This window comes from Palaemon carinicauda, chromosome 1 (genome assembly GCF_036898095.1).
Source record: "Palaemon carinicauda isolate YSFRI2023 chromosome 1, ASM3689809v2, whole genome shotgun sequence".
Lineage (NCBI taxonomy): Eukaryota > Metazoa > Arthropoda > Malacostraca > Decapoda > Palaemonidae > Palaemon > Palaemon carinicauda.
The window spans coordinates 115046662-115071661 of NC_090725.1; the positions used below are offsets into that span (position 1 = coordinate 115046662).

The following is a 25000-nucleotide window of genomic DNA, read 5'->3' on the forward strand; positions in this document are numbered from 1 at the left end:
ATCCACAAATCTGTTGGATATTGTTTAATTGTCATACCACGACTCGTGTCCATATGGTAACATACATAAAAAGCATAATAAAAAATAACACAGCTGACATATGCAAATATGCAAATATTCTTGTCATTTTTGCCAAATACTTTATTCAAAAATGCAATATCCTTATATAATCAACTCTTGCAGAACAGACAATTCTCTCCCCTTTTTCTGAAACTCTTAACATTTTATTCTTTTCTCTCCACATAACCCTCTCCCCAATTTCCTTATTTCGTTCATTACATTTCTTTATCTTAATTCCTAAACCTTTTTTTTTCTCTTTTTTTTCTCCCATTCATCTAGTTTCTTCTTTCGTCTCACCATTTCCCCAGATAATATATTTCAGTACAGTTCACCTTTACCAGCACTTGCTCCAAATCTTTTCAGGTCATTACATTTCTCTGTATTTTAATTCCTAAACTTTTATTTTCTTTATTTTCCAATTATCCAGTTTCTTGCTTCGTCTCACCATTTTCCCAGATTATTATTATTATTGTTATTATTATTATTATTATTATTATTATTATTATTATTATTATTATTGCTTGATAAGCTACAAACCTAGCTCGAAAAGCAAGATGCTATAAGTCCAAAGGTTCCATCAGGAAAAGTAACCCAGTGAGGAAAGGAAATAAAGAAATAAATAAGCTACAAGAGACGTAATGAACAATTAGAATATTTTAAGAACTATAACAACATTGTAATAAATCCTTCATAATAAGCTATAAAAAACATCAAAATATCAAGAAAAATACATAGAATAGTGTGTCCAAGTGTACCCTCAAGCAAGGTAATATATTCCAGAGCAGTTTCCCTTTTCCTAACACTTGCTCGAAATCTTTTCTGGTCATTTCGTAAGTAGTTCATCGCGCGTGTACCTAATTTATTTCTATCCTTAATTACTCCTTCGATAGGGGTGGGAATGCCATCACGCCTGAGGAATGGGCGCTGGGTGCATTCCTTTAATATTTCCATCCCTTATCTAACATCCTACACAGAGGGTTGTTATTACTCTCGTAGTAAATATTTCAGGGTTTCTCTTGTCTTTATGGACGTTAAATTACGACTATTTCATAACACCATTTCGCTCATTCGTGGCGGTCTGGAAGGTGCAGGTCTTTGAGGGGAATGCCGGATAGTTTTAAACTGATAAATGTATTTGTATGATATAAGTTTTACCCACGTAATAGCAAACACAATATATATATATATATAGATATATATATACATATATACATACATACATACTATCACCTAAGTATGTATGAATGTATGTACGTATAGATAGATAGAAATAAAATACACACCTACACACAAGAACAACAAATCATGATTTCTATACATGTATATGTATATATGTATGCATATATGTATATATAGATAAATAGAAATAACACCCACACCCACACAACAACATCAAGAAAATGTAGACGTTTCTAGTGAGCTGACGGACAATGGCCTCAGATATGTCAATAATTCATGTCTGGGATTTGGTCCGTTATCATCACCACGCTGGCCAGCGCAGATTGGTGATGGTGGAAAACTTCTGTCTGATCGCTCACAGCAAACCAACCAGACTAGTACAGGTATGCTGATCGTGAGGATATACAAACCCTTTCACTGTATATATATATATATATATATATGTATGTATATATATGTATATAAATATATATATATATATATATATATAGTTATATATATATATGTATATATATAGATATATATATATTTATATAATATATTTATCTATATATACATACATATATATATATATATATATATAGTTATATATATATATATATATATTATATGTAAATTTATATGTAAATATATATATATATACATATGTATATATATAACTATATATATATATATATATATATTTATATATATAAAGTTATATATTTATATATATATATATATATATATATTTATATATAATGTATAATATATATATATATATATATATAAATATTTATGCATTCTCGAAACCTACATCATATCCAGCCAAATATAAAAGATGCATGAATCCCTTATCCTAGTTATTAATCCTATACACAAACGCACGCACCCACACACACACACACACACACACACACACACGCACACACGTACGGTCCCGCTACATAACATTTTTATAGGAAAAGACGGATTACCTGGCGAAACTTCATATTATACTACTCTACGCATTACAAATAGTTTTATAAGTAAAGCAAAGGAGGGAGAGAGAGAGAGAGAGAAAGAGAGAGAGAGAGAGAGAGAGAGAGAGAGAGAGAGAGAGAGAGCCTATTGCGGTCTAGGGATTTCATTCACGACATCCCTGGATGAATTTACGTCTTGTATTATCCTTCTAACACTCTCTCTCTCTCTCTCTCTCTCTCTCTCTCTCTCTCTCTCTTCTTAGTAAAACATTTTAAGCCAGACATATTCCTATAAAACACAAATTATATAATTATATATATACATATACATATTTTGTATATATATATACATATATATACATATATATATATTCTGTATATATACATACATACATGTATATATATATATATAATATATATATATATATATATATATATATTCTGTATATATTTATACACACACACACACACACATATATATATATATATATATATATTCTGTACATATACATACACACACACACACACACATATATATATATATATACACACACACACACACCCCTTACTGATTGCGGATAATTTAACGTGATGAAAGTTCGTGTATTATCATGATCAGAAAAGCTGCATTAGTTAGAGCCACCCATACTATGTTGGTTTGCTATGTCATTACGTCATTAATCCGCAGTTGTTCACCGTGGTGAGGAAAACTGGCCAAACCCCAGACATGAATAAGGCCATGTCTGAGGCCTTTGTCCTACAGTGGACTAGGAACGGGTGTTTTTGTTGTTGTTGTATATATATATATATATATATATAATGTATGTATGTATATATATGTAAGTGATGACTAAATTTCTTTTAAAAAGTTACATATTTATATGTGAAATTTTCCTTATAGCTTTGTAAAATGGATATATGAATTCACATACCCGTACCAAATACATTTCAAGAGTGAAAGATCTGAATAATCTAATTCTTCAATTATTGTAATAAGCTAAAAAATACGTTCAAAAATATTTTCATATTTTCATAACTAGAGAAGAGACGTTATTCAGATACCAAGTATGTTGATATGATTTATTGCATCCTCAAAGCCCTATATTATAATTCATTTGTGGGACGTCATCCTATACGATGCCTATAGCATGAGCTATTTGATCTTGCATAAACGTGCCCTTATTGTAAGTGCTATTTGATCCCTCACGTTCGCCTATTGCATGTGCTATTTATTCCAACATAAATGTTCGCCTATTGCATATGCTATGCTATTTGATCCCGCATAAATGTTTGCGTATTGTAAGTGCTATTTGATCCCATGTAAACGTTCGCTTATTGTAATTGCTATTTGGTCCGTGAAGATTTGCTTATTGTAAGTGTTCTTTGAACCCGCATAAACGTTCGCTTATTGTAATTGCTATTTGATCCCGCATAAACGTTCGCTTATTGTAAATGCTATTTGGTCCGTGAAGGTTCGCTTATTGTAAGTGTTCTTTGAACCCGCGTAAACGTTCGCTTATTGTAATTGCTATTTGATCCCGCTAAAACGTTCGTTTATTGTAATTGCTATTTGATCTCACTAAAATGTTCATTTATTATAATTGCTATTTGATCCGTAAACGTTCGCTTATTGTAAGTGCTATTTGATCCTGTGTAAATGTTCGCTTATTGTAATTGGTATTTGATCCTGCTTAAACGTTTGTTTATTGTAATTGCTATTTGATCCCGCTAAAACGTTCGTTTATTGTAATTGCTATTTGATTCCGCTAAAATGTTCGTTTATTGTAATTGCTATTTGATCCCGCTAAAACGTTCGTTTATTGTAATTGCTATTTGATCCCGCTAAAACGATCGTTTATTGTAATTGCTATTTGATCCGTAAACGTTCGCTTATTGTAAGTGCTATTTGATCATGCGTAAACGTTAGCTTATTGTAATTGGTATTTGATCCCACATAAACGTTCGCTTACTGTAAGTACTATTTGATCCTGCATAAACTTTCGTTTTTTATAACTACTATTTGATCCTGTGTAAACATTCGCTTATTCCATGTGCAATTTGATCCCGGATAAACGTTTGCCTATTGCATGTGTAATTTTATTTCGCATAAACGTTCGCCTACAGTATGTGCTATTTGATCATGCATGAACCTTTTCCTATTAAATGTGCTATTTAATTCATCTTATTTGTTTTCCAATTGCATGTGCTATTTGATCCATCACAAACGTTTATGGTACGTCATGACTTTCATAAATGTTCGAGATTGCTTGCTCGTTGGTCATTTACAAGTATTAGCTACATCTTCGCGCATATCCTTAAGTATCCTAGAATTTAAAGGATAACAAATGCAAATTTTAGAATTTAAAACTTCCCTCGAACAATCGTAATGTTCCCGGTCTCTCATTTCTTTCCATTTGATCGATACAATTATATCATTCTTCAAGTTGAGCATTCCAGGTACGTTAGTCATTTCCAACTTGCGTCTTTACTCACCGGAACGTTTCATCTGTGTTTCTCCTTGCAAAATTGAATGTGTCACGTAAATAATTCGCTCCTGGCGAACATTTCCATCTGACGGTTTGGATGCATTTTTTATAGTATCGATCTTTCAGGCTCTTTCGTTCGGCATAAATTAGAATGTCCTCATAGAAAATGCAAAATTGACGCCTAATGGCGTTATGTTCTTAAGCACGATGCCTGCTTGGCCTAAACGGTTTAGAATTCGAAGGATTTCTCGGATTCTGCTTTTGAATTATATTTTGTCTCGGTGAATTTTTAAAGATAAACGTGTATTGAAAAAAGCAGCTCGTTTTTTCAAATATTTGGTTTGGAATATGAATGTACGAATATAATAATAGCTTCAGTCCTTAGAAAAGGGAACGAACTTTTAAATTATATATATATATATATATATATATATGTATATATATATATATATATATATAAATATATACATACATACATATATTTACACACAAACATGCATACATACATACATGTATATATTCACATATATTGTATATAGAATTACATTTACGTATATATCACAAATAGTTATAAAGATATATTGCATAAAGATAAGGCCATACAAAAAATATGGCTAGATCAATGTAACCATCTTTGAAACACAGTAAATGAAAAATGGGGACTGGAACAGGTGGAGAGTTTGGAGATACAATAGATGGCAGTAAAGAAGGCTATTAGTAGAATAAAAACGGATAATCTTCCAGCCCAACAATGGTGCAAATTGAAGGATCGAAGGTACATGGTACATTTGGGGGAGGAATGGATCAGCTGTTAGGGGGCAAGTATGAGAAGGTGTAGTAGTACCAAATGGCAGGGATTAAAGCCTGATTGTAAATTTTTTAAAGCAGATGGTAGATATAGAAATAGTAATACCAAATGCCAAGGAAGAAAGCCTGATTGTAAATTTGTTGAAGCAGATGGTAGATATTATAGAAGTATTAATGCCAAATGCCAGGGAAGAAAGTCTGATTGTAAATGTGTTAAAGCAGATGGTAGATATTATAGAAGTATTATTACCAAATGCCAGGAAAGAAAGTCTGATTGTAAATGTGTTGAAGCAGATGGTAGATATTATAGAAGTAGTAATACCAAATGCCAGGGAAGAAAGTCTAATTGTAAATGTGTTAAAGTAGATGGTAGATATTATAGAAATAGTAATACAAAATGCTAGGGAAGAAAGTCTGGTAGTAACTGTGTTAAAGTAGATGGTAGATATTATAGAAATAGTAATACCAAATACAAGGGAAGAAAGTCTGATTGTAAATGTGTTAAAGCAGATGTTAGATATTATAGAAATTGTAATACCAAATGCCAGGGAAGAATGTCTGGTAGTAAATGTGTTAAAGCAGATGGTAGAAATTATATACATGGTAATACCAAATGCCAGGAAAGAATGTTTAATGACAAATGTGTAAAAGTAGATGGAAGTAATATAGAAAATGGTAGTTATAAAAGAATCAAACAAACCGCTTTTGTTCAAAATTATTGAAAGAATACTTGAGAGAATACGAATAATATTGAAAGATTGGTGAGTAACAGAATAGTTTCATGCTGTTATTATAATAATAAAGATACTGGGAAAGCGGTGGAGAGGTAATGCGAAGATATTTTATTAAACTAATGTACAACAGAACAGAATATTTAACAACTGGAGTAATGAAATAAAACATTAATGCTTAAACTTGTGTATGGTTTAATTAAGGATAGATAGTTACCCACTTTCCGTGCTGGATACGGTTCTACAAAGTGAAGGGATTAGGAATGAAAATCTATGGGAATTGCATATGCAGATAATTTGGTAGTTAGCGAAAACGAGCAATTGCATAGGAATCCTAGAGAGGCTCAGATGGGCTAGGGATTCTTGAAGGGGAAAATGGACAAAAGTGAGGATATGGTCTATAAACACTTTAATAGTAGCTATTCTGTTTACAAAAGAAAGCTAAGTGATATAGACTTGAAACAGGTAGAACATTCCAAATACATTGGATGTACTTTAAACTAGGAGGTGGTTGGTAGTGGCGGGGACCTAATTGAAAGTAGCATAAACTTGAGGAGAATTATTGTGAGATGTCTTTCTTGTAAGAGAATTATTATTATTATTATTATTATTATTATTATTATTATTAGCTAAGCTACAACCCTAGTTGGAAAAGCAAGATGCTATAAGCCCAAGGGCACCAACAGGAAAAAATAGCCCAGTGAGGAAAGGAAATAAGGAAATAAATAAACGATATAAGAAGTAATGAAAAATTGAAATAAAATATTTTAAAAACATTAACAAATGTAAAAAAACACATCCCTTTCGGAGTGGGGATACCTTAAAGTGGTGAAAGGGTTTGTGTATCGCCACGACCATCAAAGCTGTACTAGTCAGGGTTTCTCCAACTAGGTTGGTTTACTGGGAGCGATCACAAAAAAGTCTCCCACCATCACCAATCCGCAGTTGGCTAGCGTAATGATGAAAACTGGCCAAACCCCATACAGGAATAAAGACATTTCTGAGGCCAGTGTCTTGCAGTGGACTATAGACAGCTGCATATATATATATATATATATATAAACCCCAGACAGGAATAAAGACATGACTGAGGCTTTTTCATGCAGCGGACTAAAGACCGCTGCATATATATATGTGTATATATATATATATATATGTATATATATATATATATATATATTTATATATATATATGTATATACATATATATATACATATATATATACAGTATATATATATATATGTATATATATATCATATATATATATATATATATAGATGTATATATGTATGTATGTATAAATGTATGTTTAAATTGCGTTGGTTAAGGCTGAAGAAAAAAATCCTGATATCAAAACACGAGTAACTAATTAGAAGCAAGTTTACTCAAATATAAACGAGCATATATTAATTAGTGGAACTCTCAGTAAGAAATCATCGAGTAGACTCTCTCTCTCTCTCTCTCTCTCTCTCTCTCTCTCTCTCTCTCTCTCATATGATACCAAGACATTACAACTACTGGAATTCATTAATTCATAAAAAAAGCCTTTCTCATAACTCTTTCAATTTCCTTATACACCCTCCTTGCTTCTCTCTCTCTCTCTCTCTCTCTCTCTCTCTCTCTGTCTCTCTCTCTCTCTCTCTCTCTCATATGATGCCAAGACATTGACAACTACTGGAATTCATTAATTCATAAAACAAGCCTTTCTCATAACTCTTTCAATTTCCTTATACACCCTCCTTGCTTTCTCTCTCTCTCTCTCTCTCTCTCTCTCTCTCTCTCTCTCATATGATACCAAGACATTTACAACTACTGGAATTCATTAATTCTTAAAAAAAGCCTTTCTCATAACTTTCAATTTCCTTATACACCCTCCTTGCTTCTCTCTCTCTCTCTCTCTCTCTCTCTCTCTCTCTCTCATATGATACCAAGACATTGACAACTACTGGAATTCATTAATTCATAAAACAAGCCTTTCTCATAACTCTTTCAATTTCCTTATACACCCTCCTTGCTTTCTCTCTCTCTCTCTCTCTCTCTCTCTCTCTCTCGCTCTCTCTCTCATATGATACCAAGACATTGACAACTACTGGAATTCATTAATTCATAAAAAAGCCTTTCTCATAACTTTCAATTTCCTTATACACCCTCCTTGCTTCTCTCTCTCTCTCTCTCTCTCTCTCTCTCTCTCTCTCTCTCTCATATGATACCAAGACATTGACAACTACTGGAATTCATTAATTCATAAAACAAGCCTCTCTCAAAACTCTTTCAATTTCCTTATACACCCTCCTTGCTTCTCTCTCTCTCTCTCTCTCTCTCTCTCTCTCTCTCTCTCATATGATACCAAGACATTGACAACTACTGGAATTCATTAATTCATAAAACAAGCCTTTCTCATAACTCTTTCAATTTCCTCATACACCCTCCTTGCTTCTCTCTCTCTCTCTCTCTCTCTCTCTCTCTCTCTCTCTCTCATATAGCAAGATATTTACATATAAATCATTCATAAAAGAATCCTTTCACATACCTCTCTCAATTTCCTCATACCTTACCCTTGCTCCACGAACTCCCCCCCCTCTCTCTCTCTCTCTCTCTCTCTCTCTCTCTCTCTCATATAGCAAGACATTTACATCTAAATCATTCATAAAAGAAGCCTTCACATACCTCTCTCAATTTCCTCATACTTTCCCCTTACTCCACATACCTCTCTCTCTCTCTTTCTCTCTCTCTCTCTCTCTCTCTCTCTCTCTCTCTCAATCCATCTCCCCTCCTCTTCTACGACCTCTCTCACATCAAGCCGTGTGAAATTCGTCACCTGCAAATGCTTTTGTGAGTTCTTCTCTTTAACCCCACTGTAGTCTTTATTTTTTTTTCTCCCATAGAGAGGGACTAACAGAATATCGTTCCTATATATAAATTAAAACTTGTAGACTTATTCATCCTGAAAATGTTGTAGAAAGAATTTTTATGGTGGATTTCATTTTTGGTTATCCTTTCAAAAGGGGAGAATTAATGTATATGAGGCTTATAAAATGTTCATTAATTTTATTCATATACTTAAGATAACGTAGTAAATATTTTTGTTTTCTGCTACAAATTATTATTATTATTATTATTATTATTATTATTATTATTATTATTATTATTATTATTACTACTACTAGTTAAGCTACAACCCTAGTTGGAAAAGCAAGATGCTATAAGCCTAAGGGCATCAATAGGGAAAAATAGCCCAGTGAGGAAAGGAAATAAGGAAGTAAATAAACGATATGAGTAATATTTTTTTCTTTTCTTTTTTTTTTTTTTTGGTTATCACTTCAAAAGAGGAAAATTGATGTAAGTTAGGCTTTTAAAATGTTCATGAATTACATTCAAATACCTAAGATAACATTAGTAAATATGTTTGTTTTCTGTTACATAAAATAGTAAAAATATTTTTTTTTTTTGGTAATTTTATTTTTGGTTATCACTTCAAAAGGGGAAAATAGATGTATGTGAGGCTTTCAAAATGTTCATTCATTTCATTCATATACCTAAGATAAGAACATTCTAAATATTTTTGTTTTCTGTTTCATAAAATCGTATATTTTTTTTTATTTTTGGTTATTACTTCAAAAGGGGAAAATCGATGTATGTGCGGCTTCAAATTAATAAATTTCATTCACATACCTAGGATAAGATCATCCTAAATATTTTTTTTTTCTGATTCATAAAATCATATTTTTTTCTTTCGTAATTTTTCTTTTTACTATGATCACTCGGGACATTGAATAATACATTGTTGGATAAAAACGTTGTTTTGCAAATACTTGTTGTGAATTTTTAATGAAAATCCTGTTGAGTTGCGAGTATCATAAACGTTGAATCTATATTTTGTGTTTGTGATAGTCATGGGACATTTTGACCGTTTCCAGGCTAAACAAAACAGGGGATATTCAAGTTCATGGTAATTCATTTGAATTATTAAGCAGCCATACTTTGATGATCACCGAATGTCATTTAATCTGGTTTCAATAAAGGTTAATTTTTATATAATATCATATGTCTAATTACAAGATAAATTGTAAGAAAAGAAGAACCATGTCTTATGTTATGCCAGGTTACAAAAAAGGGGATATTAAAGTTCAGGTTAATTCAGTTGAATAATTAAGCAGACATACTTGCATAATCACTGAAGGCCATGCAATCTGGTTCCAATATAGGTGAATTTTTATATAATCTCACATAATGTCTAATTAAAACATTAATTGTAAGAAAAGAACCATATCTTATTTTCTTGCAAAGAAAACATAAATCCAATGTCACAACAGTTATTGTACAATGCTAAAAAAATGGATATTAAATTTCAGGTTAATTCAGTTGAATAATTCAGCACACACACTTCCATAATCACTAAAAGCCATTTAATCTGTTTCCAGTAAAGGTTAATTTTTGAATACCACCTCAAATTATGTGTAATCTTATTTTATTGTAAATAAAACAAATCCGATGTCACAACACTTATTGTAAAACACTAAGCGAATAATCAGGATATAAGAGATGATTCTTTATAAATTGAATTTATTACTACAAGTAATGGAAATAATGTCACATCTTTACGACTTTGTATTTGCCCTAGCCTCTTTACCATGGTCTTCCACTGTCTTGGGTTATAGTTCTCTTGCTTGAGGGTACACTCGGGCACACTATTCTATCTAATTTCTCTTCCTCTGGTTTTGTTAAAGTGTTTATAGTTTTATATAGGAAATATTTATTCTAATGTTGTTACTATTCTAAATATATTTTATTTTTCCTTGTTTCCTTTCCTCACTGGGATATTTTCCCTGTTAGGCCCCCTGGGCTTTTAGCATTCTGCTTCTCCATCTAGGGTTGTAGCTTAGCAAGTAATAATAATAATAATAATAATAATAATAATAATAATAATACTTAATAATTAATGGTTAATCATTGATAATTAATAATTAATAATAATAATAATAATAATGATAATATTAATAATAATTAACAACAGCAACAACAATAACAATAATAATATAAACATGGCACTTCATTTGTGCAAAGTAAACGGATTATTAAAAAGAATTGTAAAATCATATCTCTCACTGCCAACTTTTCTATTTCATTTGGGAGTGTGCCAAATCTTTATATGACTGCCAGACACTGATATCTTGTTCAATTTTATAGAATAAAACATTATGGTAATCGAATCAATGGAACTTCAAAAGTTCAAATTTGAAGTAAATATTTTTATGTTGGACAGGCTGCATTAGTCTCTTTTTATAGTTTATATATTAGATCTGTTTTGATGTTGTTACTGTTCTTAAAATATTTTATTTCAATTAATCATTAGTTTCGTAGTTGATTTATTTCCTTGTTTTCTTTCGTCACTGGGTATTTTTCCCTATTAGAGCCCTTGGGCTTCTAGCATCCCGCTTTTCCAGATAGGGTTGTTGCTTGCTTAACAACAACAAAACAACAACAACAACAACTAATAATAATAATAATAATAATAATAATAATAATAATAATAATAACCTCAATATGGATGGAGTATAATTTTGTAAACAGAAAGGATTTCCTGAAGTTTGCCTTTGAAGTAAATAGAAAGTCTACAAAGTTGGTTACTACTAGTGGTAAAAATTATAGTAATAAGTTGGGGAATCTGAATTTCGGCTTTACATATTCAGCGGTTTAAGAATTCAGTAGGAATTTAAATAGGTAGTAATGAGAGAGAGAGAGAGAGAGAGAGAGAGAGAGAGAGAGAGAGAGAGAGAGTTGCAAGGATTTTTCGTGTATCAAACACTTTTTAGTCCATCCACGGAGACTACATTTGCACTTGGGTAGAGCGATTTAATTTTAGCATTTAGAGAGTTTTTATGATCTTGTCTAACTTATTCTTGAACTTGTTTCCCTTGTTACTGTTTACTACATCTGAGAGAGAGAGAGAGAGAGAGAGAGAGAGAGAGAGAGAGAGAGAGATTTACAAGGATTTTGGGTGTTTCAAAGACTGTTGAGTCCATCCACGGAGACTCCATTTGCACTTTGGTAGAGCGATTTAGTTTAAGCATTTAGAGAGTTCTTATGATCTTGTCTAACTTATTTTTTAACTCGTTTACCGTGTTACTGTTTACTACATCCGCTGGAAGTCTATTCCATGTATTTGTTATTTTGCATGTATAGAAATTGCCTCATTGAGTGGTGTATATTTTCAATTCCAGTTTGAGAATGAATGAATGATTGATTTAAAGTTTTCAGGCATCCTGACATCTAAGGTCATTGACGCCGGTCCAGTTTGAGAGAGAGAGAGAGAGAGAGAGAGAGAGAGAGAGAGAGAGAGATTTTTTACGTAGTAAGGAAAAAATTGATTATCCTACGTTTTGTAAAAGTGTGAAAAATTAGATTGTAGTTACTGACATTTATAATCCCTCACGACCACCAGTTCTTTGAGAACTTGAGTCGGATTATCATGTTACCTACGCCAACGAAGTCGGTAGGAGGTGTGTGTTTGTTTGTTCGTGAACAGCTTCCTAGCCATAATTTCATTCGTAGGCTAAAAAAAATTTCAGGTATTAACTGTTATGTAAAAAAGCTGGAAATTGTTAAATTTTGGAAGAACAAAGTCAAAGGTAAAGGTCACGTATAAGCAAAATGTCGAAGTCACGTAATCAGCCATAAGTTTTGACATTGTTATCACAGAGATTTGCAACTTGGTTGATTTTTGGGTATATGAAAATCCACGCCAATTAATACATCTTAATGTCGAAGGTCAGGGTCAAGGTCAAGGTCAAGTAAAAGGTCGAAAATAAGCTTCTGTAATTGTATTTATATAATAAGAAAAGAGAAAAATTTGGACCTTGTTGTCACAGAGACTTCAAACCTGGTTCATATTTGAGTGTATGAAAATCTACGCGAATTAATACATCTTAAGGTCGAAGTTCAAGGTCAAAGTCAAGTAAAAGGTCGAAAAATAAGCTAATGTAATTGTAATTATACAGTAAAAAAAGAGAAAAATTTGGACCTTATTGTTACAGAGACTTCAAACCTGGTTCATATTTGAGTGTATGAAAATCTACGCGAATTAATACATCTTAAGGTCGAAGTTCAAGGTCAAGGTCAAGTAAAAGGTAAAAAATAAGCTTCTGTAATTGTATTTATATAAAAAAGGGTAAAAAACTGCTTAGAACTCGAGTAATAAAACTAGAACTAAACTTACTGGTGATGGTGAGGTCCCCATTTTTATTGACGGTCACCCTCTTCCCATCGGTACGCACAGGGGCCGTGCCCCTGTACCAGGAGAGAGTAGGCATGGGAGGCCCTTGGGCGCGGCAGTGCAACGTGGCGTGCGTGCGAGCCGGAAGCGTTTGATTAGCAGGAGGCATGTTGATGATAGGCGGAGGAGTATCCTTCGCATTGACCACGGTGAGCCAAGCTCGCCCGTGGGCTTCACCCGCCTCGCTTACCAGGGAACAAGTCCAGGACCCCCTTTGCTTAGAACCGATTTTTGCTAAGGACAGCGTGCCGTCGTCGGCGACCTGCGCATCTTGTCCTTTCCAACCGGGACTCAGGGGCTGCTGGGGGAAAGATGAGTGCATCCATACCGGGATGGGCGTGGGCGTTCCCCTGCCGTAACATGGAAGGCGTGTGGTTGTGTTCACGATGACCGCCATGTCAGTTGGGCCAGAGATCAGTTGAGGGGGATCTGTGAATTAAAAAAAAAAATGTGGTTCGTGATTAGAATTTTAAAAGGTGCTAGAATTTTGAAAGGTACTAAGCATTTTATTTGACTTGTAATTAGAATTTTGAAAGGTGCTAGAATTTTGAAAGGTGCTAGAATTTTGATAGGTGTTAAGTATTTTATTTGACTTGTAATTAGAATTTTGAAAGGTACTAAGCATTTTATTTGACTTGTAATTAAAATTTTGAAAGGTGCTAGAATTTTGAAAGGTACTAAGCATTTGATTTGAATTGTAATTAGAATTTTGAAAGGTGCTAGAATTTTGAAAGGTACTAAGTATTTGATTTGACGTGTAATTAGAATTTTGAAAGGTACTAGAATTTTGATAGGTGTTAAGTATTTTATTTGACTTGTAATTAGAATTTTGAAAGGTACTAAGCATTTTATTTGACTTGTAATTAAAATTTTGAAAGGTGCTAGAATTTTGAAAGGTACTAAGCATTTGATTTGAATTGTAATTAGAATTTTGAAAGGTGCTAGAATTTTGAAAGGTACTAAGTATTTGATTTGACGTGTAATTAGAATTTTGAAAGGTACTAAGCATTTTATTTGACTTGTAATTAGAATTTTGAAAGGTGCCAGAATTTTGAAAGGTGCTAGAATTTTGAAAGGTACTAAGCATTTTATTTGACTTGTAATTAGAATTTTGAAAGGTGCTAGAATTTTGAAAGGTGCTAGAATTTTGAAAGGTACTAAGCATTTTATTTGACTTGTAATTAGAATTTTGAAAGGTGCTAGAATTTTGAAAGGTACTAAGCATTTTATTTGACTTGTAATTAGAATTTTGAAAGGTGCTAGAATTTTGAAAGGTGCTAGAATTTTGAAAGGTACTAAGCATTTTATTTGACTTGTAATTAGAATTTTGAAAGGTGCTAGAATTTTGAAAGGTGCTAGAATTTTGAAAGGTACTAAGCATTTTATTTGACTTGTAATTAGAATTTTGAAAGGTGCTAGAATTTTGAAAGGTACTAAGCATTTTATTTGACTTGTAATTAGAATTTTGAAAGGTGCTAGAATTTTGAAAGGTGCTAGAATTTTGAAAGGTACTAAGCATTTTATTTGACTTGTAATTAGAATTTTGAAAGGTGCTAGAATTTTGATAGGTGCTAAGTATTTTATTTGACTTGTAATTAGAATTTTGAAAGGTACTAAGCATTTTATTTGACTTGTAATTAGAATTTTGAAAGGTGCTAGAATTTTGAAAGGTACTAAGCATTTTATTTGACTTGTAATTAGAATTTTGAAAGGTGCTAGAATTTTGAAAGGTGCTAGAATTTTGAAAGGTACTAAGCATTTTATTTGACTTGTAATTAGAATTTTGAAAGGTGCTAGAATTTTGAAAGGTGCTAGAATTTTGAAAGGTGCTAGAATTTTGATAGGTGTTAAGTATTTTATTTGACTTGTAATTAGAATTTTGAAAGTTGCTAAGTATTTGATTTGACGTGTAATTAGAATTTTGAAGGGTGCTAGAATTTTGAAAGGTACTAAGCATTTTATTTGACTTGTAATTAGAATTTTGAAAGTTGCTAAGTATTTGATTTGACGTGTAATTAGAATTTTGAAAGGTGCTAGAATTTTGAAAGGTACTAAGTATTTGATTTGACTTGTAACTAGAATTTTGAAAGGTGCTAAGTATTTATTTGACGTGTAATTAGAATTTTGAAAGGTGCTAGAATTTTGAAAGGTACTAAGTATTTGATTTGACTTGTAACTAGAATTTTGAAAGGTGCTAAGTATTTATTTGACGTGTAATTAGAATTTTGAAAGGTGCTAAGTATTTGATTTGACTTGTTATTAGAAATTTGAATGGTGCTAAACATTTTATTTGACTTGTAATTAGAGATTTGAAAGGTGCTAATCATTTTATTTGACTTTTAATTAGATTTTTGACAGGTGCTAAGTATTTTATTTGACTTGTAATAAGTATTTTGAAAGGTCTTAGATATTTTACTTGACTTTAAGTAGCCACTTGGAATTATAGAAAATGTGGCCTGTAACTAGAATGTTGAAAAGTCCTAGATATTTAATCTTATTTTGAGTAGTCACGTGAAATTATAATGTACCTCACGATGTTTCAAAATGTGAGGATCAGAATTGATTTCAACACCTACTACAAAGTCCATTTGACCATATGGAACTTTTCTGAAATGACTTGTAATTCTATTAACAACTGCTTTATGATATATTTGTACTTTTGAGTAATTCAATCATCATAGTACTTAAGGTTTAAAGGCCTCTCATGAATGGCAGAGGCAAGGGACAGTGACATTGCCCTATCTAGGAGGACAATACTTTAGAGACTGACCATATATATATATATATATATATATATATATATATATATATATATATATATATTATATATATATATATATATACTGTATATATATATAATGTATATATATATATATATATATATATATATATATATTTGTATACATACATATATATATATATATATATATATATATATATATATGCATATATATACAGTATATATATATATATACATATATATATATATATATATATATATATATATATATATATATACAGTATATGCATATATATACATATACAGTATATATATATATATGTATATATATACAGTATATATATGTGTATATATATATTCAGCATATATATATATATATATATATATATATATATATATATATATATATATATATATATATGTAATGTGTTTGATCAGCGCCCAATCCCCCTCTCCACTCAAGCTAAGATCAGGGGGGCCAGGCAATAGCTGTGGATGACTCAACAGATAGACCTGTTGGCTCCCGCAATCCCCCCATTCTTAAAATACAAGAATGGTAAGGTTGCAGCGACAAAAGGAACTAACGACTTTGAACGGTACTCGAACCCCAGCCTGGCGATCACCAAGTCAAGAACGTTACCAATCAGGTCACCACAACCCTAGATTTCATCCTTTGAACTCACCAAACACAGTAAGCGTAGCGTTGGCATCCACCGTAGCCACAGCGTTTTCTGCCTGGCATATGTAGACGCCCGCGTCTTCTACTGCCAGCTGGGTGATCTTCAGCGACGAGTCGAAGTTATTGAGCCGGGCTCGTCCGACTGGCATCCGTCCATCGTGACGACGCCACACGACATGTGGGCGGGGAGACCCACCTGCCCTGCAGTGGAGCACCGCTTCTCCTCCCGTCACTCCTGTTACGTCGCCAGGTAGACGGACGAAGAAAGGACGAACTGGAAAAGAGCAGTGAAGGGTAGTTTAGAATAAAGATTCTTTCACATGAGAGACGTCACATGAACGCGATGATGATAAGCCTTACAGAATATAAGAGGATATTTTAGATTATAGGTCGTTTCACTTGAGAGACGTTACATGAAGAAAATTATGAAAATAAACATTACATATTATAAAACTTAATAAAATGAATATGAGCCTGTAAATAAACAGTAAAAAACATTTAGTATATGGAGCATTTTTTCTTATAAAATGATGCAAACAATAAGCTTATTTGCATCATTATATAACGAAATGTCCTCTATATTATGGTATATTATGATAACAGTGCCTTAGAGGAGCAGACAAAACCCCACATCATCTCCAGTTCACAAGGATGGTGAGGTTGCAGACACCACAAGAAACTATCTAGCTTGAGCGAGTCTTGAACCCTAGTCCAACAGATCGTCAGGCAGGAACGTTTGTAATAAGCTGCCACAATCCCAGTTAAAATGGACACTGACTTTCTCTTGGGAGGCCAGTGTAATACATGCGTTATTTAAATTATACTCGAATCAGCATATTCTTTAATTTCAAATATGATGCATTTTAGAAATGTTTGTAATAAGCTTCATCATCATCATCATCAACATCATCTCCTCCTACGCCTATTAAAGGAAAGGACCTCTGTTAGATTTCGCCAGTCGTCTCTATCTTGAGCTTTTAATTCAATACTTTTCCATTCATCCTCTCTGACTTCACGCTTCATAGTCCTCAGCCATGTAGGCGTGGGTGATCCAACTTTCCTAGTGCCTCGTGGAGCCCAGTTAAATATTTAGGTAACTAATCTTTCTAGGAGAGGGCGAAAAGCATGCTCAAACCATCTCCATCTACCCCTCACCACGATCTCATCCACATATGGCACTTGAATAGTCTCTCTTATAGATCCATTTCTAATCCTGTCCTGCCATTTAACTCTCAGTATTCCTCTGGGGGCTTTATTCTCAAATCTACAAAATCTGTCGGAGATTGTTTCATTGTCATACCGTAATAAGATTACGCTATTAGAATTTAGTTTCACCTCATTCCTTTTTCCCTTTATACGTATTGTCTTGTTACCTGAATTACTTCCACAACTGTCTAGGCTGTATACGTTGGGAAACTAGTTCTTCTTTGCCCATATTCTTTTACATCACAGTTATCTATCGTTTTAAATGAACATTGTTCTAATTTTCTACCAATAAACTCAATAGACCTTGGAAGAAAACCTGTTGGTAAATGTATCACAATAAAATTTCATTGAAGAATCAAGAGAGAGAGAGAGAGAGAGAGAGAGAGAGAGAGAGAGAGAGAGAGAGAGAGAGAGAGAGAGAGAGAGAGCCAATTACTTGATAATTAGATTAATTACACTATACCTGTTTGTCGCCGAGGATAATTACCTCCTGATATTTTCCACCAAAATTATATATATCTAATATTATGTGTGTGTATATATATATATATATATATATATATATATATATATATGATGTATATGTATATATATACATATATATAGTATATATATATATATATATATATATATATATATGATGTATATGTATATATACATATATACAGTATATATATATATATATATATATATATATATATATATATACATATACATATATATATATATATATATATATATATATATATATATATATATATATATTATATACAGCGTACTGTTGGGAAACTCAGAAATATCTAGAGAATGGATAAAAACAACATGGAACAAAGTTACCCAAGCTATTTTTAATCAAAATGTAGAAAGAAAATCCATGAATCTCCAAAAATGAAATTGGTCATTAAAAAAGCCACCATTTTATATCCTTATTTTCTTAATACTGCCAGATATATTTTACAAACATTATTTTATTATTCACCTTATAACACCAGAGGCTTTTAGATGGGAAATTTAGAGTAAGAGCGAGAGAACAGAAGTCGATAAAAGTAGATAAATGTAGAACCAGAGTAAGACTCTTTTCAAGTAATTGTTGAAGGTAAATACATAGTTATCTCGCAATACTTAAGGGTTTAAAGGCCACTCATGAATGGCAGAGGCAAGGGACAGTGACATTGCCCTATCAAGCAGGACAATGCCCTAAAGACTGAGCATGTTATTATATGATCAGCGCTCAAGCCCCCTCTCCACCCAAGGTAGAACCAGGGAGGGCCAGGCAATGGGTACTGATGACTCAGCCGATATACCTACAGGATCCCCCAAACCCCTCATCCCTAGCTCACAAGGATGGTGAGGTTGCAGCGACCAAAGGAACTAACTATTTTGCGCCCAAGACTCCTCTCCACCCAAGCTAGGACCAGGGATGGCCAGGCAATGGTTGCCGAAGACTCATCAGATAGACCTATAGGCTCACCCAAACACCCCCATCCTTAACTCATAAGGATGGTGTGGGTGCAGTTACCAAAGGAACTAACTAGTTTGAATGGGACTCGAACCCCAGTCTGGCGTTTACCAGTCAGGGACGTTACTACGTCGGCCACCACAACCCTTATTTGAAGAGGAGGGATTTGAAAGGTGATTCTTGAGAGAGACTGACACTATTATTACATGCTCAGCACCCGAGCCCCTTCTCCACCCAAGCTAGAACCAGGGATGGCCTGGCAATGGGTACTGATGACTCAGGAGATAGACCTATAGGCTATCTCAAACCCCCCATTCATAGCTCACAAGGTGAGGTTGCAGTGAGCATAGGAACTAACGGGTCTGAGCGGGACTCGAGCCCCAGTCTGGCATTCACTATAGTCCATTTCTTTTAGCGAGACAGATTTGCACCGACTCGCAGCGGTGCCCTTTTATCTCGGAAAAGTTTCCTGATCGCTGATTGGGTAGAATTATCTTGTCCAAGCAATCAGCGATCAGGAAACTTTTCCGAGCAAAAAGGGCACCGCTGCGAGTCGGTGCAAATCTGCCTCGCTAAAAGAAATGGACTATAGTCGGGGATGTTGCCACATCGGCCACCACAACCCTTATTTGAAGAGGAGAGATTTGAAAGGTGATCTGTGGGGTGAATATTCATCCATTCACTAATTATATTTTCTTTCCTTCCTTATAGGGAAAAGGATATGAAAAAGTTAACCTTTTACTCAGGTTTACTTTGGTGTTCTCTTTGATGCCAGTTCGAATAAAGATTAGCTTTTTAGGATATGTCTTTCAAAGAAAGGTCTTTGGAGGTTTCTTGTGTTTACCTTTTTTTTTTATTTCTTCATAACCATTTATAGATTTTCGTTTATTGAATGCTTTTAAGTACAGTGAATGGTGTGTAAAGATTTTGTTTAATATATGTATATATATATATATATATATATATATATATATATATATATATACATGTGTGTGTATGTGTGTGTATATATGTAATATATATAAATAAATATATATATATATATATTATATATACATACATGATATATATATAAATATATATATATATATATATATATATATATATATATATATATATATATATGAATATATATTATATATATACACACATATATATACATATATGTATATATATATATATATATATATATTATATCTATAATGTGTGTGTATGTGTGTATATATACACACATATATATATATTTATATATATAATATATATATATATAGTATATATATGTATATATATATTTATATGTATTATATATGTAAATATATATATATAATATATATATGTATATATATATTTATATGTATTATATATGTAAATATATATATATATATATATATATATATATATATATATATACACATATATATATACATATATATATATATATATATATCTATATATATATATATATGTATATGTATATGTATATATACTGTATATATATATATATATATATATATATATATATATATATATATCTTTACTTCTTTTTAAAGTAAAGTAGCAAACAAATTTCACGAAAGATACAGTTAGCGGACATTGTTATTGTACGCATGTATATTTTTACCTATGTTTGTATATGTGGTCGTTTAAAGTTTATTTTGATCGATAATTTAACTAATCTTAAATATCTTTACAAGTAAATGTTCTTTTTAAAGGTTTAAAGACTACTCATGAATGGTAAAGGCAAGGACAATACCCTAAAAACTGACCATACAAACTCGTATATATGATCAGCGCCCTAGACCTCTCTCCACCCAAGCTAAGGCCAAGGAGGGCAAGACAATGGCTGCTGATGACTCAGAAGGTAGACATATGGGCTCCCCCAAATCCCCTATTATTAGTTGACAAGGATGGTGATGTTGCAGACAGTACAAAAACACTATCAATCTTGAGTTGGTCTCGAAACCAAGTCCGGCATATTATTATTATTATTATTATTATTATTATTATTATTATTGTTGTGTTTTTTATTATTATTGTTGTTGTTGTTTTTATTATTATTATTATTGTTGTTGTTTTTATTATTATTATTATTATTATTATTATTATTATTATTAGCTAAGATAAAACCCTTTGTACCAACCGTGTCACACAATTGTACATAATTCCTATTGTATATATTATGCTTGTATCTGCGCTCTTCCCTCGCACTAAAAAGAACCTGAATGATCATGTCTCCGGTTTTGCTCTGAACTTTGTCTGTCCCTCGAACATGCCATGTCCTGTTGCCTTGCCGTTTTATGTTCCTTAATATATAAAACGGCAAGGCAACAGGACATGGCATGTTCGAGGGACAGACAAAGTTCAGAGCAAAACCGGAGACATGATCATTCAGGTTCTTTTTAGCTGAATGATCATGTCTCCGGTTTTGCTCTGAACTTTGTCTGTCCCTCGAACATGCCATGTCCTGTTGCCTTGCCGTTTTATATATTAAGGAACACTCTTCTTTATATACAAAACGGCAAGGCAACAGGACATGGCATGTTCGAGGGACAGAAAAAGTTCAGAGCAAAACCGGAGACATGATCATTCCGGTTCTTTTTAGTGCGAGGGAAGAGCGCAGATACAAGCATAATATATACAATAGGAATTATGTACAATTGTGTGACACATGGTTGGTACACCTTTGTGGAAAAACAAGATGCTATAAGCCCAAGGGCTCCAACAGGGTAAAATAGCCCAGTGAGGGAAAGAAATACGGAAATAAATAAAGGATATGAGAACTAATGAACAATTAAAATTTAAATATTTCAAAAACAGTAACATGAAAGCAGATATTTCATATATAAACTTTTAAAAGACATGTCAGCCTGTTCAACATATAACAATTTGCTGCAATTTTGGAGCAAGTGACATTTCCAATAGGTGAGTTGCATAGCACAATAAACAATGGTTCATTTATTGAAAATGGAACTATACTACATTCGCCATTTAATATATTCTACATTAAAGACATTTTTAACATGCATTACGATTTAGTAAGACATACACAAACATCTTTCTCAAAGGTTACAGGAGAATCATTAAAAAAATTAAAACCTTTGACAGTGACTTTAACAATTAGATATATTTGAAAGATGGGCCCAAAAAACAACACTGAATACGTTTATATGATATAAAGTTAATGTATAAAATGGAAATTTGTAGTATGTCACTTAGTAATCATTTGATATTTAAGGAAGCTTATTGTATTAGATATAATATTGTTTTATTACTGTATTTCTTTATCTTAAGTTTGTTATTTTCAGTTGGATTTGTGTTTGTATCTCTGAATGTTTGTAAATCGAATGTTCGTAAGTTGAATAGTTGCAAGTCGAATGTTCGTAAGTTGGGTAACCTTCAGTCACCAGGCATCAGTATATGCTGCTACGAAAACGAGGATATCCTTTAGTTATTTATCATTTAAGGAAGCCCTTTCCTACACCGAAAGGATACTGGAGGAAGACGTGTCGTCCTTTCGAATATCCTTGCCAGACGGTGCCTTGTAGGCTCGGTTGATTTTGGCTACAAAGACTTTACGTCATTTGCATATAATAACACTCTTAAATTGCATCATCTGCATAGCATAACATACACCCACTCCACTAATTACCCTTTCCTTCTCTTCGTCCTTTCATTTAACAGTCAGACCCTGTTAACCTCCCCCCCCAAAAAAAAAATTAGAATAAAAGGCAGACAAAAGAAAATACCATCGTAATTTAGGCGTAATTTAGGCGATGACATTTATTTGTACTTTTATTTTAAGGTAACATTTTTTTTTTATTTTCTATTTATTCAAGTCATATATAAACCTAAAAGTAAAAGGCAGACACCCCACCCCCCCAAAAAAAAAAATATATATGATAAAATACCGTTGTAATTTTAAGGTAAGATTTTTATTTATTTTTTCAATTTTCAATTTTTTTGGGGGGTCATATATATATACCCAAAAATTAAAGGCAGACCCCCCCCCCCCAAAAAAAAATACCATCGTAATTTAGGCGATGACATCTATTTTTATATACTTTTATTTTAAGGTAATTTAGTTTTCAATTTTCTAAAACTAATTTCATGTCATAAAAATATGAGAGTGTTTTTATTTGGTCATTTTCAAACGTCTCTAAATCGTTAAATTATTGTCCAAGTTTTTTCTGTGAATATTGCGGAATGAATAGGCACTCTCTCTCTCTCTCTCTCTCTCTCTCTCTCTCTCTCTCTCTCTCTCTCTCTCTCAATAACTGGATTTTTATATCAAAGACATGTTCAATACGTAATGGAAGTTGAATTTTTTTTTAAAGAATCGTTATATAATGCGATCAAAAACTTCATGATCGGAGAGTGAAATAGTTGAAGTAGACTCTTGAGGTACAGAAGTGAATATACTGAAACTATGTAAAAAGTCTGAATGAAAAATTTAAAGTGGAGAGCATATGAAAGCAAAACTAATGGTTAGATGAGAATTGGAATGAAAGACTCTGGATTAATGAATGGAATATCAGAGATGAAAAGGTATCGGATAGCTGAAAGAAGAAAGGCAGATGAGTATGTGCAAAAAGGGTGGGAAGATATTGGAACTGTCAAGGAAATGCAGGGAGGAATGTATAAGGGATGTATTGAGCCAACAATTCTTTGTAAATATAAAGTGTTTATGATAAATACTCAATAAATACTATATAATCCCCTGGGCTTATAGTATCCTGCTTTTCCAACTAGGGTTGTAGCTTAGGAAGTAATAATAATAATAATAATAATAATAATAATTAAGGATAATAATAATAATAATAATAATAATAATAATAATAATAATAATAATAATGATAATAATAAGATTAAAATGGTTATCATAGTAAAAACATGAAAAAGAACTTTTAATTTTCCATCGTAGTACAATTTAAAGGTTTAAAGGTCGCCCATGAATGGCAGAGGCAAAGATCAGTGATATTGTCATATCAAGCAGGAGAATAACCTAGAGACTGAAAATACATATACATATAATCAGCACCCAAGCCCCCTCTCCACCCAAGCTAGGACCAGGGAGGGCCAGGCCAAGGCTGATAATGACTCAGCAGGTAAACCTATAGGCTTCTCCAACCACCCATCCTTAGCCCACGAGGATGGTAAGATTGCAACAACCAAAGGAACTAATGACTTTGACCGGACTTGAATACCAGTCTGGCGATCACCAGGCGGAGACGTTACCACATAGGCCACCACAGCCCTGGACACAGAAATTCATGGCACACCTCGCTCTGAGGAAATGCACCTTATCACGCCCTTTCTGCGCAGCGAGTACTTGTGAGTAGCTCCATCCACCACCTCTGCTACCTCTCCTACTAGCTCTATGGTTACACTACCCTAAAGTGTGTGACACGATGCACCTCCTCAGGGAGAGGTGTTCCAGG

General features: G+C 32.7%; 1 protein-coding gene across 1 annotated transcript in view; it reads right to left on the bottom strand.

Moving 5' to 3' along the window:
• Window positions 1-25000, bottom strand: part of LOC137651096 (protein sax-3-like) — a 745749-nt gene that overhangs the window by 189918 nt on the left and 530831 nt on the right. Inside the window, 2 exon segments of the mRNA XM_068384236.1 lie at window positions 13422-13907; window positions 16902-17171. Of these exon segments, the coding sequence (XP_068240337.1) occupies window positions 13422-13907; window positions 16902-17171 (756 nt within the window).